This window comes from Pelecanus crispus, chromosome 18 (genome assembly GCF_030463565.1).
Source record: "Pelecanus crispus isolate bPelCri1 chromosome 18, bPelCri1.pri, whole genome shotgun sequence".
Classification (NCBI taxonomy): Eukaryota; Metazoa; Chordata; class Aves; order Pelecaniformes; family Pelecanidae; genus Pelecanus; species Pelecanus crispus.
This window is the reverse complement of record NC_134660.1, coordinates 6,375,628-6,393,422: the sequence shown is the minus strand read 5'-3', so window position 1 is coordinate 6,393,422 and position 17,795 is coordinate 6,375,628. Positions and strand designations below refer to the sequence as shown.

Genomic DNA, 17,795 nt, shown 5'->3' with positions numbered 1-17,795 from the left:
GGCTCGGGCCGGGGCGCTGGGGGCGGCGGGGCCGGTTCCGTCAGGCGCGGCCCGGGGCAGCCCCGCCGGGGCCTCGCGCCGCGCTGCCCGGTCGCTATGGCGACGGGAGGGGCGCCCGCGCGCGCGCGGCGGCGGCGGGAGCTCGGCGGGGGGCGGCGGGGCTGTCGCGACAGAGCGAGGGGCCCAGGGGTCGGCGGTGTGCGTGGCTCGGCAGGGCTGTCGCGATAGGGTGAGGGGCCCCACGGCCGGAGGTGTGTCGGGGCCCGGTGGGGCTGTCGTGACAGAGGGGCCCCGCGGCCAGAGGTGTGTCGGGGCCCAGCGGGGCTGTCACGATAGTAGCGTGGCTCCCAGTTGCCATCCAGGTGCACAACCTGGCAGGGCTGTCACGACAGGAGTGAGGGTCCCTGGAGTTGGTGGTGTGTGCAGCCTGGTAGAACTATCACAATAGGAGTGGCGTTTCCAAGGCCAGCCCTGGCAGGGCTGTCACGATAAGAGTGGGGTTGTCACGACAGGAGTGAGGTCCCCGGGGCCAGTCCTGGTAGGACTATCGCAATAGGAGTGGGGTACGTGAAGCCAGCCCTGGTAGGACTGCTGTGACGGGAGCGGGGTGCCCAAGGCCAGCCCTGGCAGGACTGTCACGATAAGAGTGGGGTTGTCACGACAGGAGTGAGGTCCCCGGGGCCAGTCCTGGTAGGACTATCGCAACAGGAGTGGGGTACGTGAAGCCAGCCCTGGTAGGACTGCTGTGACGGGAGCGGGGTGCCCAAGGCCAGCCCTGGCAGGGCTGTCACGACAGGTCCCTGAGCACCCCGGGGTGGCCCCGTCCCCGCCGTCCCCCCAGTCCCCGCCGGCTCCGCACCCGCACCCCGGTGGGTGCCAGGGCCGCCATGGAGGCGGACGGAGCCCTCGACCCCGCGGCGCTGGAGCGGGAGCTGCGGGCGGCGGTGGCGGCCGACGAGCGGCGGGAGAGGGAGAACGACGCCAAGCTGCGGGCCGTGCGCCAGCGCGTCCCCTCCTACGAGGAGTTCAGGTGCGACGGGGGACGCCCGGGGCACCGGGCGGCTTTGGGTGCTCCCCTACCCCGAAGGGCGTCATCAGCGCCGTCACCGAAGCTTTGCTTGTGGCAACGGGGCCGACCCAACCTCACGGGTGATTTTGGAGCTCTTTTGGAGCTCTTCTGAGCTGTGACAAGGTCACCCAGTGGTTTTTGAGCTCAAATCTTGCTCTGAGAGGGGGTTGCACCGATCATCTGTGCTTTCTGCTCCCGGTGACCGGAGCGCGGCTTGGCACGGCAGCAAACCCAGCTTCGGGCTTCCCAAAAAGGTCACAGCCCTGTGGCACAGAGCCCCGGAGGACAGAAACTCAGCCTCGCCTAAGATTTGCCCCCCAAAAAGGGTTGATGTCTGGCGGGGTAAGATGTCAGATACTCCAGCCGGGAACGGCCAGCTCCAGGGCAGGTCCCCAGGGTGGCCAAGCCGTAGGCCAGCAGTGGGACGGCTCGCTGTCCCCTCCTTCCAGCACGCTGTTCTCTCACCCTGCTCCCGGGCACAGCACCCACCCTCCAAGCCCTGCCAGCCCGCCCTGCCCTCTCCTTCCTCCCCGCACGCCCCATGCCGCGGTGGTGATGCAGAAGAGGGGGGCGACACGTGTCCCCGTGCGCCCCACCCAGCACGTTCGTGCTCCCAAACCCTTCACCGCTTGGTCTGAGGTGGTTTGGGAGCAGGTTTGTGGCCCGGGGAAGGCAGGGATGCTCCGCAGAGGCAGCGCAGGGCGCTCCCAACGCCCACCGAAGTTCTGGATCCACCTATAGAATCATAGAATCATAGAGTCGTTTAGGTTGGAAAAGCCCTTTAAGATCATCCAGTCCAACCATTAACCCACACTACCAAGTCTACTCTAAGCCAATCAAGGGTAGACCGGACTAAACCATGTCCCGAAGTGCGGAAGTCCCTGTCCCTTGACATCCGCAGATGGATCTGTAGGTGGATCCAGGACTGCGACCACCCCTTCGTAGACTTCCATGGGACTAGTTCAAATCCCTTTCACAGCTTCATCTCCGCCTGCATTCGGTTGTGCCATCTGATCCCTGAAAGGCAGGAAAACACTTTAAAATGGTGTTTTCTCCCCCAACCTTCTTGCCAGTCCCTAAAAAAGGATTCCCAAGTGATTTTAAGCTGTTTTATCAGTATATTGGTAACCGTAGAAGTAATCTGAGGGAGGTAACGGAGCAGCTTCTCTCCGTGGGTGCAGTGTCTTCACTTGCATGGCCCACGCTAGCATCGGAGCAGAGACCCGGACCCCTTCAGAAACCTCCTGCCCGTTACTGGGAGGACTAACTGCAGGGATTCATCCCACGGGATGAGAGGAAGCGCGTGAGCCGCTGAGTCTGGGCTGCTGTAGTTAGTTGCAGATGTCAGTGTAAGAAGATGCTGAATGCAAATGAATCTGCAAAAACGTACCTGCCCAGCATGCTGCAAGCTGCAAAACAGTCCCTAGGCCCTGTAAGAATTTAGGGTCTTTCCTCTGGAAGTCCCAAAGCCATAGAAATGTCAGCGGATTGTAAGAAAAAGGCTGGAGGAAACAGATGTGCCAGTTCCTCAGGCCCTGGCTCTGGAGGAACCGTTGGGTGGAAATGCCCAGCTCCTGGGGAGCGAGCCATTCCCCGTGCTGCGGAGGAACCACAGTGCTTGGTAGCGGTCCAGCCTACGGGGAAATTCCTGCCCTGTTGGTCCTGACGATTGGATTAACATTGAACGTGTGCGGAGGATGTGCCTGCCAAGTGCCTCGTGCAATGCCTTCTCTGGCCCCCCTCTGATGGTTCATGATCTCATTTGAATCCTGATCTTGTTTGATAGAGTCACAGGGTGGTTTGGGCTGGAAGGGGCCTTAAAGATCACCCAGCCCGGCCCCTGCCATGCAGGGACACCTCTCACCAGACCGGGTTGCTCAGAGCCCCGTCCAACCTGACCCCAAACACTTCCAGGGACGGGGCATCCACAGCTTCTCTGGGCAGCCTGGTCCAGTGTCTCACCACCCTCATCGTAAAATATTGCTTCCTCGTGGCCAGTCTAAACCTGCCCTCTGTCAGGTTGAAACCATTGCCCCTCGTCCTGTCACTACAGGCCCTGGTAAAGTCTCTCCCCATCCTCCCTCCAGGCCCCCTGTAAGTACTGGAGGGCTGCACTAAGGTCTCCCTGGAGCCTCCTCTTCTCCAGGCTGAACGTCCCCAACTCCTCAGCCTCTCCACGGCAGAGCTGTCCCAGCCCTCCGACCACTTCTGTGGCCTCCTCTGGACCCGCTCCGACAGCTCCATGTCCTCCTTGTGCTGGGGACCCCAGAGCCGGACGCTGTGCTCCGGGGGGTCTCACGAGAGCGGAGCAGAGGGACAGAACCCCCTCCCTTGATGTGCTGGCCACACTGCTGGGGATGCAGCCCAGGGTACGGTTGGTTTTCTGGGCTGCGAGCACACATTGCCAGCTCATGTCCAGCTTTTCATCCCCCAGTACCCCCAAGTCCTTCTCTGCAGGGCTGCTCTCAATCCCTTCATCCCCCAGCCTGTATTGATATTGGGGATTGCCCCAAGCCAGGTGCAGGACCTTGCACTTGGCCTTGTTGAAATTCATGAGTTTCTCATGGGCCCACTCCTCCAGCCTGTCCAGGTCCCTCTGCATGATACATACGGCCCAAACTCAGAAATTGCCTTGGAGAAGAAGCTCAAAGCCTCAAAGTACTTGATCTTGCTAAGTATCCCATCCCCTTCTTGTTGCCTGCAGGAACATCGTGCTGGCATCCCATCTGAAGCCCCTAGAGAAAAAGGACAAGATGGGTGAGAGGAGGAACGTGCTGTGGAATCCCTGTGCAGCCCACGCCAAGGCCCCGCAAGCCAGTGACATGGAAATACCCCAGGTGAGGGAGACGCTTTCCAGAACTTTGTCCACATCTAAAAATTACTCTGTAATAATTTGGGGATTGTTTTAAAATGCAAGAGTTATTCTGAAATATGTCTACATGTGAGCAAGCCCCCAAAGTCCCCCGGAGTACTGGTGTTCAGATAACTACAGTGTTCAGTCTTGGCCCCTACTTTGTGTCTGACAAGAACTTGTGCCAGCTGCTCCAAGAAGAGTCTGCTTCAGCCCTGTGGGAATCTAAGACCAGCTGCACGGCGTCGGACCAGAGCTCCCAATACCCTGGTGGTGGCCAGTAACAGATTCTTGGGGAAGAGTGCCCTCCCTTGACCGCGCTCTTCCAGCTGGCTGCGGTTTAGAGACCGAGAGCCAGGGCTGTGCATCTGGATCATCGCGTTTAATAGCCGCAGACCGCAGATCTTCTGTGAACGTAGCCAGTTCTTTTTCACCCCACGGTTTAATTATGCATGATATGGAAGAGTGCTATTTAGTTTTAAACCTGCTGCCTGATGAATTCACTGGATGCTCCTTAGTTCTTCACTTGTGGGAAATAGTGACTAAACATTTTCTGTTGAGGTCATTTGTGATTTGAGTGACATCTGTCCCGTCCCCTCTGGCAGACTCTGCCCACGCTGGAGAGTCCTGGTCACTGAACCTGTAGCCGGGGGTGTTTCCCTTAGATGTTTCTCATGGATTTTTTGACACTGAATTTCATTTGCCTGTTTATTATGAGATCCTTCTGCAACTTTTCTGGGCAGCTTTGTATTTGCTTGGACTGAGCAATGATCTCCCCAGAGCAAATTCTGTTCCTAATCCCTTTAGTGCTTGGGCTCTGATCTCCAGGGCTTCTCCATTTTGTGTTTTGACACAGCCTGATGTTGCTGTGCCTTGTTCTCGCTCCCTGTATAAAAGCCTAAACATTTTAATCCTCCTTCAGTCTGTGCATCAGTTAAGTCAGCGGTGATGAGTTCAGCAGTTCAATTACATATTGTATGAAACAGGATTTCCTTTTATCTGGAGATGCCACATTGAGCTTGGCTCTGTCTTTTAGTGCAAGCTCTCTGCCACAGACCATATGAATGCGGTATGTTACGAGATGGTGTGTTAGGGCCATCTGCATATTGTCTGGGTTTTACATGCTATAACTTTTATCTCCTCACCCCTTTGATTTGCCTCACGGTGCTCAAGATGGGGCAGAGATTTTTACTGAGCTGCCCCAGTCTCCAGGAGATCCCTTCCCAAGCAGCGATGGTGGATCCAGACTGGGCAGCGTGTCTGGTTCTGGTTAGGGTTGGGGTTACTCCACTACTGGTCTGTGTTCATCCATGCTGTGCTTCATGTCTCATCCATTCTTCCATTATTTTCCCCTGAAGTTCTCTGGTTTCTATGGGGCTTGAGGAACCTGATATTTCTTTGTCTTTTCTCTATGTTTTGCCACCTCACATGCAGCCCTTTGTGTTATCAAAGCCCGTGTTAGAAACATTTCAGACATCCACAGGTTGATTGAGGTGGAGGGGATAAAAATCTTCAAATGGGAACAAAACAAAAGGAACTGGTAACTATTTTTTCCTTCAGGAACTGGATCAACTGCCTGGAACCTCTGCCGAATTTTACAGAGATTGGCGCAGATGCTTAAAAAGCGGAAAAGAAAAATACCAGCTTTTGCTTGAACTCGGAGGGAAGGCCTTGGGCAGAATCTTTCAGGCTGACGTGGGCTTTGGCCTCCTGGGTGAATTCCTTACGGTGCTGGCAGAGAACGCCTGTCATGAAGACAGAGATGCCATCCTTCAGATCTTACAGAGCCTTTCGGGCACCAAGCGCTTCGGGTTAAACGTGGATCTTCTGAGCGAGTTGGAGAAGGAGAGCAGCAGGGATTTGTTTAGGAAGCTGAGGAGCATGAGCAGGGATTACTGGACCACTGGCCATCCCAGTGGCCTAGCCAGCTGCAAAGCAGAGAGGGAAGCCCCCATCATGAACACCAGCCTGCAAAAGGAAGTCGAGGAGGAAAGGATAGTGATGGAGCTGATGAAATGTTACCAGGTCAACTGAAGGAGCAGAAGCACCAGGGTCATGCAGAAACAGAGTGCAAAAGACGCTCAAAGCTTGACTTTGGCACCGCTGTGTGACGGCTAAATCGGGTACTTCTGGAGCGTTGCTGTACATTTGTCTGTATCTGGGAGCCACCCAGAGCAATAGTTCTGCACAAATAAAAGTTAGTTACCAAGAGGACTGTGTTGTGATCTCTGGGGCAGAGTGTCCTCACAGAATGGCTCTGTGAGAATCTCGTAGACAAGGAGACAAAGAAAAACTAGGCTGGTATTCCTGAAGGAGAAACCAAAACCCAAATAATCCCTTCCCTTTTTCATCTCTGTCTGTTGTCACTCAGGTGATTTAAGAAATGTAATCAATGACACTTTGTGTTTAACCGTGCAGCCACTGAAGTTAGAATGGGCTGATGGAGGTGGGAGTGCTGTGCAAGGCGGTATATCTGGGACTGCCCAACCAGCTATTTTATTGTTATTCTACCCCAACCAGTAGGGCACGGGGTAAACTTCAGAGATCCTGTCACCTCATGGTCCTGTGATCTCAGACACTATCTGATTTGCTGCAATTCCACAGAAATTGAAATTTAAAAGGAACTGGCAGGCATCAGTCCAACAAAGAGACTCTCCAGGACTGCCTAATACTATGTGAGTCACGCTTCGGTTTTGGCTGCCAACCAGAGAGGTCTTCATATGGCACAGCTCAGCACCGACCCACCAAGCTTTCTTTCAGTTCTGGTCTGGGAGGATCCTCAAACTTTTCCCAAGCGTGCTGAGGAGCCCAATGTATGTTACAGTGCTCAGACTCCCTTGAATTCAGTTCAAAAACAACTGTCAGGTCCATTTTGTCGCAAAACCCAGCTAGAGGAGCGAAAGGTAGAGTCACCCTGGCAGACTATAACCATCCTCTCCCACATTCTCTGCAGAAACCACTAGGCACCTATTTGATTATCCTGTGAAGTCGGGCACTTGAACGTTGGGCTTTGTGGCATCTGTCTTGGTGGACAATCTGTTGTGGGTGCCATCCCTCTTGCCTTTGCATAACACTTGCAAATCTGAGGACTAGCAGAAAGCCAAGAGCTGAAGTCTTAATCAAAACAACAAAGTTTCTGGAGTTTCCCAAGGTCAGGATGGAGGATGATGCAGGAACAGCCCCGGCATGACAGTTACAGCTCTGATGGGAGCAGGCACGGTGCTTTCAGCAGTCCGGAGGTTCAGGGCTTGCACTCACATTGTATGTCAAGGATGGGAGCAGCCTGCTGCATCCCCATCACTCGGAAAAGGCAAAATCCCCGTGGTTTGGTGAGAAGACTCAGGAGAAATGAAGTACAGGAGAGGTTATGTGAACGTTTATGGGAGGACGGGCTGTTAGACCAGCTGGGATCAGTTTCCCAATCTGTCAGTTCATGGTCTGATCTGAGTGGCTGCTCAAGAAGTGCCAAAAGCTGAGCCAGTCAGTGGGGAGCAACTAGCTCACCTTCATCATAGGAGAGATGCATTTACGGCCTCCAGGGCTGGTTCCAGCATCAGCCCAGGCAAGGGTGATGTGAATGAAAAGCCTTGCTCAATCACTCAGAGAGGAGTCTCAAACATTACCTGGGGAGGGGGTGTGCTTCAGCACACAAATCCTTGGAAAGCCAGCAGGGAGCGTGCAGAAGTCTAAATACCGTGTTTGAAACCTCTTGTTTTGGACTACGGAGGTCAGCTGCCATCAGAGGAGGGTCTCCTCTGGGTTTGTTGCTCTCAGAGGGATCGGAGCTATCTTTAACATTTACTGCACGAGTCTTTCAAGAAGACATCAGCAGTTCCCTTGTTCCCACCATGCTTCCCATCACTGCATCTTCCCTCTGTCTGCTGCACGAGCGACCTGCCTGCTCGTTGTCCAGGGCACGGATAACACTCTAGAGCGTCTGGGAGAGAAGAGAGATTCTAGAATCCGTGTCCCAGGGGACAGCCTGCCCCAGGGCAGGACAGAGTGCTTCTCAGCAGATATTTGTTTGAGATGGGATTTTTCAGCCACTGTTTGATCCCTGCTGTCAGTCACGTGCACTGCAGGTGGGGGGGTTGTTTGCAAAACCCCTCTTTGGCAAGCAAGCCGGTGTGTGCACCATCCCTGCCCCATGCTGGCACTGCTCACCCCACGCATGGGTTCCTGCCATCCCAGGTGGCTGGGTTGGTTCTGCTGACTGCAGACAGCCCAGCGCAATGGTGACGAGGCTGCTGGGAGCCGCCATTCTCCTCTGCCTGGTAGATGTTCTCCACGCTTTTGCAACTGAAGAGAAAGGAGATGTGTTCCAGAGGATGGCTTGTCCCGCTTTCCTGATGTTCGACAACGCTGCTTACTTGGCTGATATGACCTTTGAGCTCCCCTGCAACTGCAAGCCCGAAGAGGTCTCTTCTGTCGTCTGGTACTTCCAGAAGAACATGGGCAGCCATGAAACCACGGTCCTGACGGACTTTGCTGGTACTGTGGTTGTCGACTCAAGCCATATCCATGCGGGCAGCGATGTGCTGAAGCGTTTCAGTATCCGGATGTTCAGTCTCATCGTCTTCCGAGCCCAGGTGGCGGACTCAGGACACTACCTGTGCGGCACTAAGACAGGGGACTTCTTTTACGGCTATGATGTGGACGTGCAGCCCACCAAGCACATCATGGTGGCATTTGTGGACAGAGGCCAGCACATCCAGCACGACTACACAGGGAAGCTCTTCAGCCTCTTCACCACCTTCTGGGACTGGACCAGATGCGACCGCTGTGGGGTGAGAGGTGAGCAGCGACGGATTGGGCTCTGCTACATGCAGAGTGCCCAACTGCACCCTCGCTATCGTGCCGCCGTGCCCAACATCACGTCCTGTGGCTCAAGGGCTGTCCCCGTGCATTTCCAGCGCCCCGGCCGCCTCCGGAGACCCGAGGTGGCCATCCGAAGCTGCCTGACCCCTTGCCCAAAGGAGGAGGTCCCCAAGGAAGGCGTGCAGGCCATCTCCAATGTTATTTTCAAGCTGGGCAAGAAGCCCTGGCTGCCCCACGTCCCCACGCAGTTTCACCAGCAGCCCGTTGGAACTGACCTGATCATCGCGTGCCCAGGAGCCCGGCCCGAGCATGCCGTGGCCTGGGACAAGAACTCTGTCCGGCTCTACCGCTCCCGCTACCTCGTAGGTGTCAACAGGAGTATGCGGGTCTTCATCGACCACGGAAACCACCTGCACATCCAGCAGCTCCGGGTCAGTGATGGAGGCACCTACTTCTGCTGGCGGGAGGGGAAGATGGTGGCCGGCTTCCGTCTCAGCGTGATGCACCAGCGCTGGCGCAGGCGGACCCTCGACGATCCCGAGACTATCTATGCCATCAAGGTCATCGGCATGAGCTACGCCGTCATCAGCATCATCTTCATCATCATCCACATGTGCCGCTGCTGCTGGCGGGTGTTCAGGTGCCCTGCCAGCAGATAGCATCTCCACCATGGCCCTGACAGGTCACTCTTACACCTTGGATAATTCTTGTTGGAAATTTCTAATATTCTGACAATTAGAAATCAGTGTGACCAAATTCTGCCAGCACCTGCTTATCCTCCCTTTCGGGTCGAGAGCACAATGGTGAGGACCAATGCAGAAAACTCCCTGAGCTGTGGATTGGTATGGCTTGGTAGGGACAGGCGGGCATTTCACACCACCACGACTTGTTCCTGCTTCTGCTGCTGGCTTGCAGTGGGGTTTTAAGCTCAATACAGTGCTTTTCAAAAGAATACTTGGAGTTGTTGCAAGGTTTTCTGGCCAAGCTGAGACTTCTCAAACTGCATCAGTGATTTATTAGAGCTGTTTTTCTAAGAGGCTGCTAAAAAGATCCACCAAACTATTTTAATCCAATTAATTCTTGCTTTTCTTACCCTTTTTTTTTTTTTTAACTGTTTTTCATTGCCGAGACCTTTGAGTGCCAGCATTACAAAACCTTCAATGTTCCTTTCAGCTCCTCAGCTGGAGCAAACCCATCTTTTTAAATCTTTCATTTCTGAAAGGGGAAAAAGACATTTCCAAATGAATCTGGTGGAGTTCTTTAGAAATTTCTCTGTTTTGTTGTTTTGTTGTTTTTTTTTTTACCTTGCCTGTCTCAGCACAGACTTGTGAATTGATATTTATGCCTGACAAAAGATGTCCTCCAAAGAAGATGGCATCTCTGCAGGGTTTAGGTGGCTCACTCCTCAGCATAGAGTGGGAATTCTCCATGGACCTCATCTCTGCTTCTTTTTTCAAGGATGTGGCTTGGGAATTTCAGCTTTCCCAAGAGAAATACCACTGTCCCGGAGGCCGGGCAGCCTTGAGGGGCCCAGCGATGCTCAGGAACTTGAACCACATCGATGATGTGCAGGATCTCAGAGCCACCATCAGTCCTGACAGCTGCAGCTGATCCCAGGAGCCGCAGCCTGGGCTCATGTGGGGAAGGAGCTGGGTTTGGGGCTGAAGACCCCCAAGCAGATCCCTTCTTCCCCTCCCTCCCTCCCGGGAAGGGGCTGTCGCCCACCCTGCTGCCTGGCTGCCAGCTCTGGGGGGTTATGCCTGCACCCACCTCCCCTGTGTTGGAATCCCTTACGGGTGTTGACCCACGAAGCGTTGGCCATGCCTTGGGGTACAGCACTGATCTTGCATCCCCTGCAAGTCTGAGCCTGGTTTGGACTCCCGAAGGGCCTTGCAGCCCCAGCTGATCCCAAATAACCCAGGGCACTGGCTGCGGAGAGGCGGATTGCAGGCACGACTGTGGAAGCGCAGTGCTTGCGTTAGCTTTATTTCTCATCTCAAGCTGCTGCGGGCGTTAGTGCATTAATTCAGTAGCGACGTGGGCTGTAAAGCTCCAGCCGGAGGCTGCTCGCAGGGGACCGAGCCCCCCAGGCCACCGCCATCCCGCCCCAGATGCCAAACCTGGGCAGCACCCGGGTCTCCTCTTATAACATCTCCTGCCCTGGGAATGGCCTTTCTGGAGCCAGTAGCTGCAAAGCATGCTCAGCACCGGAGCCAGGGGACGAGGGGGACAGAGGGGACGAGGGGGATGGCATCGGGGTGGCATGCCACATGCTCATCCCAAAGGGCTTGCGGAGTACAAGAAGCGCTGCTGGGCTGTTGCTCCGACGTTAGGTGGCATCAGGGCAGGTTTCGCTCGTGGTCAGTAGCTAAATCAAAGGTGGGGACGGGAGCTGCGGGCGAGCACCAGGCTGGGCGATGGCCCGGGTGGGCCGGTGGCATGTGCTGTCTGGGGGGAGGACGGATGGGGGGACAGGGCCACGTGGAGTCCAGGGACAAGGGATTTCCTCCAACCCCATCTTCAGTGCCCACGCGGGGGGTGGGCTTGGGCTCCATGCACGGCAGGGGTTGTGACGGGGCAGCCCCCGGTCCCTGGCCCCCTTAGTGTGAGCCTGGGTGGGTCAGGCAGGACGGGGCCGGCTCCGTCTGTCCTCCCCCGTCACTCCTGGGTTGTGGGAGGCACCTTCTGCTGTGAGAGCACCCACGGGTGCCCCAACACCCTCCTCCTCCTCCTCCATACCCCCCTCCTCTCCATTTTCACCTGCGTAGGACCCCCAAGGCCAGGGGCCAGGCACATGGCCGTGGGTCACCCCTCGCCCGAGCCCCTTGGGACTGTTTTTCCCCACCGTGGTGACGGGGACACCTTGGTGGGGGATGCCCAGTGGGGGTCAGGACAGCCCCATGGCACTGTGGCAGGAGAACCCACAAGGCCACCCAGCCTGCTGTGCCCACCACTGCTCCGGCCCCACAAACCACGCTGGACACCCCAGCGTCCCCAGGAACCCCTCGTTATCCTCATTTCATCACCCTTTTACACCATCTCGACAGCACCCTGCCTCTCTGTCCTCCCCTTCCTCCTGCCCGTGCCTCTTGGCTAAGCCCACCCGACGCTCGGTGACGGGGAAGTGTCCCTCACCAGCTGGTACCTTGTCCCCTGCAGCTCCCCCAAAGGTGCTCAGGGCCTGGGTGCACTGGGGAGATTCAGGGTGGCCTCCCGGACCAGAGGGAGGGCAGCAAGGTGGGATGCAGGGAGGGATGCGCTTGGCACCGCCGTGGGAGGGATGCGCTTGGCACCGCCGTCTTGTCCCACCGGTGCACAGAGATTGAAACGGCATGGACTGTCTCCCTGGGCACTGGTGAGCTGGAGACCCAGGGCGAGTGTGGGCATGGCCCCAAAACTGCGGGTGCCTCTGTGCCATGGGAACGTGGCAGCATCCTGGCAGGGGAACCGGGATCTGCCTGGTGCCGCTCGCCTCCCCCAGCTATTGCCCGTCAGATGGGTGCTTTGCTGGCAGCCAGCCCTGAACAGGGTGTCAGTGGCCCCTGGAGCGCAGGGCGACGTGGGAGAGTCGAGCGGTGGGTGGGAGGGAGATGGCCCCTGCTGAAGCATCGCCGGCTCCGCCCGCGACCCGTGCCTGGCCCCGGGGCTCCCTCGCAGCATCAGACGGGACCTACGGAGCTACAGCTACAAGCATGCGGCTGCTGCAGCTCGCCCGCCCTACACCACCTCCTTGTGCTCCTGTGTGGACTCCTTGATCACCTGCAGACAGAGGGAGAGGGGCCATCACCCCGGGCACGGGCTCTCCTCCAGCTGAGCCTGGCTGGCTTCTGAATGAGCTTGGAGACGGGGACAGGGATGGGGACGGGGACAGGGATGGGGACTGTTTTCTCTATGAGCTGCCAGGCTCAGCTCCACCATGGTCCAGAGCCAGCTCATGCCATGCTCTCGGGGCACTGGGATCACTGGCTCCCTGCCCGGGCTGCTCCTGGGGCTGAGGGATGGTGGCCCCACATGCACAACGAGTGACCCCCTTGGGGACACCCCATGGGGTGGCAGGGGTGGAGGGGAGGCAGCGTGGGTGACACAGGTAAGGACTTCCCACCTCTCCATCTCTGGTCTCCACAGTTTTGACCACGATGCTCCTCTTCAGATGGGCTTCTGACACAGATTTAGGGTCCAGGCTGGTCTCTAGGGGACATGGGCAGAACGTGGCAGTGACCCAGTGCCCAGGGTATGGCCCCTCTAGCCACACTCAAGTGGAGGGGCCCAAAGGGAACAGGTTGGGTTGGAAAACCCTGAACCATGGGAGACAGTGGCCCTAGGGACATGACCAGGCTCAGGGACACTGTTGGCCTCAGGGACCTGGTTGGCCTTGGAGATGCAGTTGTGGACGTGGTTGGCCTTGCAGATGTGTTCAGGAACGTGGTTGGCCTTAGGGACACAGTTGGCACTGTGGACTTGATTGGCCTAGGGGCTGTGGTTGGCCATGGGGACATGGGTGGCTTTGGGATGTTATTGGGCTTGGGGACAGGGTCGTCCATGGAGACACAGTTGGCACTGTGGAATTGATTGGCCTAGGGGCTGTGGTTGGCCATGGGGACATGGGTGGCTTTGGGATGTCATTGGGCTTGAGGACAGGGTCATCCTTGGAGACACAGTTGGCACTGGGGACACAACTGGCTTCAGGGATGTCATTGGCCTTGGGGATGTTGTTGGCACTGGGGACATGGTGATGTGGTCAGTCAGTCTTAGGGACATCACTGACCTTGGGGACATGCTCGGCTTTGGGGATGTGGCCATGGCACACCCCTCCCCCCATCTTGAGAGAACACAGGAGTCCTGGTTCCTTGAGATCTGGAGGAAAGCCTCCCAGTCCCTCTGGATGGGGCAGGGATGGCCAAGACAACGCCTCCTCCCACTGAGCCCCCCAGAAGCCACCCCTACCTGTGCCACCATCCCAGACCCCCCACCCCATGCGTGGCCACGGCCTCACCTCGGATCTGCAGGTTGGAGAAGCTCTGCACAGGGATGGTGATCCTGCAGGAGCGATGGGGGAATTTGGGAAGAGCACTGGGGTCCTGCCGTCCCCCAGTGCACCAGCTCAGCCCTGCCCAGGGCTGGGGCAGGAGGGCTGGAGGATGGTCCCCAAGCAGGTCGGACACCGCAGAGGGACCACAAGAACTTGGGGATGGTTTGGGACATGGCAGGGGAGCGGGAGAGGACAGGATGGAGACCCTGTTCTGCCATCACCTGCTCTCCTCGCCCTCCAGCAGCTTGCGGTACGTGGCAATCTCGATGTCAAGGGCCAGCTTGACATTGAGCAGATCCTGGTACTCCTGCAGGTGCCGGGCCATCTCCTCCTTGAGGCTGCGGATGTCCTCCTCCAGCCGCACCACCGTGTCCTGGTAGCCAGCTGTCTCCAGGGCATAGCGTTCCTCCAGCTCCCGCAGCTGCCTCTCCAGGGACTCGTTCTGGGGGGCCATAAGGGGACGTGACACCCTCCACAGCCACATTCTCCCAGGAGCTAGGGGCTCTCCACGGTGCCCATCCCGCTGCCATCCTCAGGTACCAGCCATTCCCCCAGCATTGGGTGGTCCCCACCGCCGTGCCAGGGAACCCCATGGTGGTGGCAACTCCCTGAGGCCATGTCCCTCCCCTTGCACCCCACGGTCGTCACCTACCGAACCCCTCAGAGCCTCCAGGTCACAGGTGAGGGCCTGGAGCTGGCGCCGGTACTCGTTGGCCTCCTGCTTGGCCGCACGCAGGGCTTCTGCATGCCGGGCAGCCGCGTCGGTCAGGTCTGCAAACTGGGGGGGGAACGTGTGCCGTGGGATGGGACCAGGCACCAGGGACGTGTCCCCATGGCACATGGCATGGGGACAAAGCCCAGCTCTGCTCCACGGGAGCCACCCAACCTCAGGGAGGTCAACCCCAGCCCTGGGAAGGTGACATCCCGGGAGGGGACAGCCGGACCACCCAACCCTTGAGCGGCCGGCTCCCACCGCACCTTGGACTTGTACCACTCCTCGGTCTCCTGCACGTTGTTGGCGGCCATGGCCTCATACTGGCTGCGGATGTCGCGCAGGGCGGCCGTCAGGTCTGGCTTGCTTGCGTCCACCTCGACATGCACCCGCTGCCGGGCCAGCTGCTCCTGCAGCTCCCGCAGCTCCTGGGGGGACAGCGGGGGTCAGCCTGGCCCCCCCGAGCCCCGGGACCCCCCCCGAGCGGGGTTACCTCCTCGTGGACCTTGCGGAGGAAGGCGATCTCGTCCTGCAGCGTCCCCACCCGCCGCTCCAGGTCCAGGCGAGCCAAGGCAGCGGCGTCCACATCCTGCCAGCGCGGGGGACAGGAGGGACCGTCCCCAGGGCTGGGTACCCGCGTCTGCTCCCTCCTGAGCTGCCTGCTCCTGCCCATCCCTGCCCATCCCTGCCTCTTTCTGCCGGTTCTGTCCATCGGAACACATCCCAGGCCCTCACTGCCTGCTCCTGCCCATCCCTGTCCATCCCTGCCCGGTCCTTGCCCCGTCCCTCTCCCATCTGTCCATGCCCATCCCCACCCATCCCTGTTCCATCCCTGCCCCATCCCTGTTCCATCCCCACCCCATCCCTTCCCCATCCCTGCCCATCCCTGCCCAGTCCTTGCCCCATCCCTCTCCCATCTGTCCATGCCCATCCCCACCCATCCCTGTTCCATCCCTGCTCCATCCCTGCCCCATCCCTGCCCCATCCTTGTTCCATCCCTGCCCCATCCCTTCCCCATCCCTGCCCATCCCTGTTCCATCCCTGCCCCATCCCTCTCCCATCTGTCCATGCCCATCCCCACCCATCCCTGTTCCATCCCTGCTCCATCCCTGCCCCATCCCTGTTCCATCCCTGCCCCATCCCTGTTCCATCCCTGCCCCATCCCTGTTCCATCCCCACCCATCCCTTCCCCATCCCTGCCCCATCCCTGCCCATCCCTGCCCATCCCTGCCCAGTCCTTGCCCCATCCCTCTCCCATCTGTCCATGCCCATCCCCACCCATCCCTGTTCCATCCCTGCTCCATCCCTGCCCCATCCCTGTTCCATCCCACCCATCCCTGCCCCATCCCTTCCCCATCCCTGCTCCATCCCTGCTCCATCCCTGCCCCATCCCTGCCCCATCCCTGCTCCATCCTTGCCCATCCCCGCCCCATCCCTGAGGGAGGCTGAGCGGGGGGCTGAGCCCTGGGGTGCAGGATGGGGGACGCAGGATCCGGCCCCTGCCCTCACCTGCCTGTAGGCAGCCAGGCTGCTCTCGGCCTCCAGCCGCAGGGCCACCTCGTCCTGCAGCCTGCGCGAGCAGAGCGGCACCGGTACTCGTTAGGCACCGTTACTCATTAGGCACCGTTACTCATTCAGCATAATTACTCATTTGGCACCGTTACTCATTAGGCACCGTTACTCATTCAGCATCATTACTCATTCGGCATTGTTACTCATTAGGCACCGTTACTCATTCAGCATCATTACTCATTCGGCATTGTTACTCATTAGGCACTGCTACTCGTTAGGCACTGCTACTCGTTAGGCACTGTTACTCATTGGGCATTGTTACTCATTGGGCACTGTTACTCATTCAGCATCATTACTCATTAGGCACCATTACTCGTTAGGCACCGTTACTCGTTACTCAGCCCCACGGACGGACCCCCGAGTCGATGCAGCCCCTCGCCTCCGGCACCCGCACCCCGTGTCGGTGCGTGTGCCCCCCCCACACCCCCACCACCGTCCCACGCTGCTCCCGGGGTCACCCTGGTCCCTGTTGCCACCCAGGTCCCCATTCACCACCCTGTGCCCATCAGCACCTGGTCCCCAGGGCCACCCCGGTCCTGATGGCCACCTTGGTCTCTGTCTCAGTGGCCACCCTGATCCCTGGGAACGCTGCAGTCCCCATCCTGGTCCCAGGGGTCACCTTGGTCCTTGCCACCACCATGGTCCCCAGGACAACCCTGATCACCATCCTGGTGGCCATCCTGGTCCCTGCTGCCACTCTGGGCCTGGTGGCCACCGTGGTCCCCATTCCAGTGGCCACCCTGCTCCTGGTAGTCACAACAGGCACCCATCCCAGTGGCCACTCTCAATCCTGTCCTGGTGGCCACCCTGGCCACAGGACTACCCCGAGCGGGGCAGCGCCTTACTTCTGCTGGAGGCTGCCGAGGTCCTCGGCGAGGTTGTCCCTCTCGATCTCCAGACGGGCCTTGGCGGTGGCCAGCTGCTCCACGTGGCACCGCAGGTCACGCAGCTCCTCCTGGTAGATGTCAGCGAGACGCGAGGGCTCCTGGTCCCGCGCCTGGTTCAGCTCCGCCACCAGCACCTTGTTCTGCTGCTCCAGGAGCCGGACCTTCTCGATGTAGCTGGCGAAGCGGTCGTTGAGTCCCATCATCTCCACCTTCTCGTTGGTGCGCGTCTCCCTGAACTCCGAGTTGAGCGCCGCGGCCAGCGAGAAGTCCATCTTGCCCAGCCCCAGGCGGGCACCCACGCGGGGACCCGGCTGGCTGCTGCGGGGGGCCCGGAGCCGGGCTGGGGGGCTGGCGGGGAGCACCCGGTATGCCGGGGTGGCAGGGCCGAAGCGGCGGCCGTAGGAGGACAGCCGCCGGCTCTCCATGCCGAAGGAGTGGGCGCGATGTGCTCGGCCCGGGGAGTTTTATGGAGCCCGGGGGCCCCTGGCCCCGCCGGCTGCCCCGGCGCTGGCCACCGGCCAGGGAGGCAGAGAACCGGCACAAAAGCCGGCCTGTGTGGTGCCCGGCAGGGGCGGATGCGCCCTGGCACCCAGCCCGGGCACCGCGGCGTGGCCCCCTGCCCACCGCCTGGCCCCCAGCGGGCACCGCGGAGCCAGAGAGGCCTGGGCACGTGCCAGGGTGGGAGGCAGAGCAGTGGCCACAGGCACCCATGGGGCAGCCGGTGGGTGGGTGCTGGGTGCAATGCCCCGGAGCACCACAGGCGCCAGGTGCAACGTTGCAGGGCACCCTGGGTGCTGGATGCATTGCTGCGGGGCACCGTGGGTGCTGGGCGCAATGCCACGGAGCACCACAGGCAC

The 17,795-nt window shown here is 58.9% G+C and overlaps 3 protein-coding genes across 3 annotated transcripts; 2 read left to right on the top strand and 1 right to left on the bottom strand.

The window, feature by feature from the left end:
- Positions 1 to 887: 887 nt before the first annotated feature.
- Positions 888 to 5,954, top strand: DNAAF19 (dynein axonemal assembly factor 19). The gene is made up of 3 exons (XM_075722978.1): positions 888 to 1,030; positions 3,774 to 3,906; positions 5,481 to 5,954. Exons 1-3 carry the CDS (start codon positions 888 to 890, stop codon positions 5,952 to 5,954), a joined length of 750 nt encoding a protein of 249 aa, XP_075579093.1.
- A 2,198-nt stretch (positions 5,955 to 8,152) lies between these two features.
- Positions 8,153 to 9,397, top strand: FAM187A (family with sequence similarity 187 member A). The gene has a single exon (XM_009492246.2). It carries the CDS (start codon positions 8,153 to 8,155, stop codon positions 9,395 to 9,397), a length of 1,245 nt encoding a protein of 414 aa, XP_009490521.2.
- A 3,058-nt stretch (positions 9,398 to 12,455) lies between these two features.
- GFAP (glial fibrillary acidic protein) lies at positions 12,456 to 17,363 on the bottom strand. Its single transcript, XM_075723036.1, has 9 exons — positions 16,897 to 17,363; positions 15,989 to 16,049; positions 14,973 to 15,068; positions 14,746 to 14,907; positions 14,420 to 14,545; positions 13,989 to 14,209; positions 13,732 to 13,775; positions 12,841 to 12,926; positions 12,456 to 12,497 (listed from the first exon to the last, which is right to left on the bottom strand). The coding sequence occupies exons 1-9, from the start codon at positions 17,361 to 17,363 to the stop codon at positions 12,456 to 12,458; spliced, it is 1,305 nt and encodes a 434-aa protein (XP_075579151.1).
- Between the last annotated feature and the right edge of the window lie 432 nt (positions 17,364 to 17,795).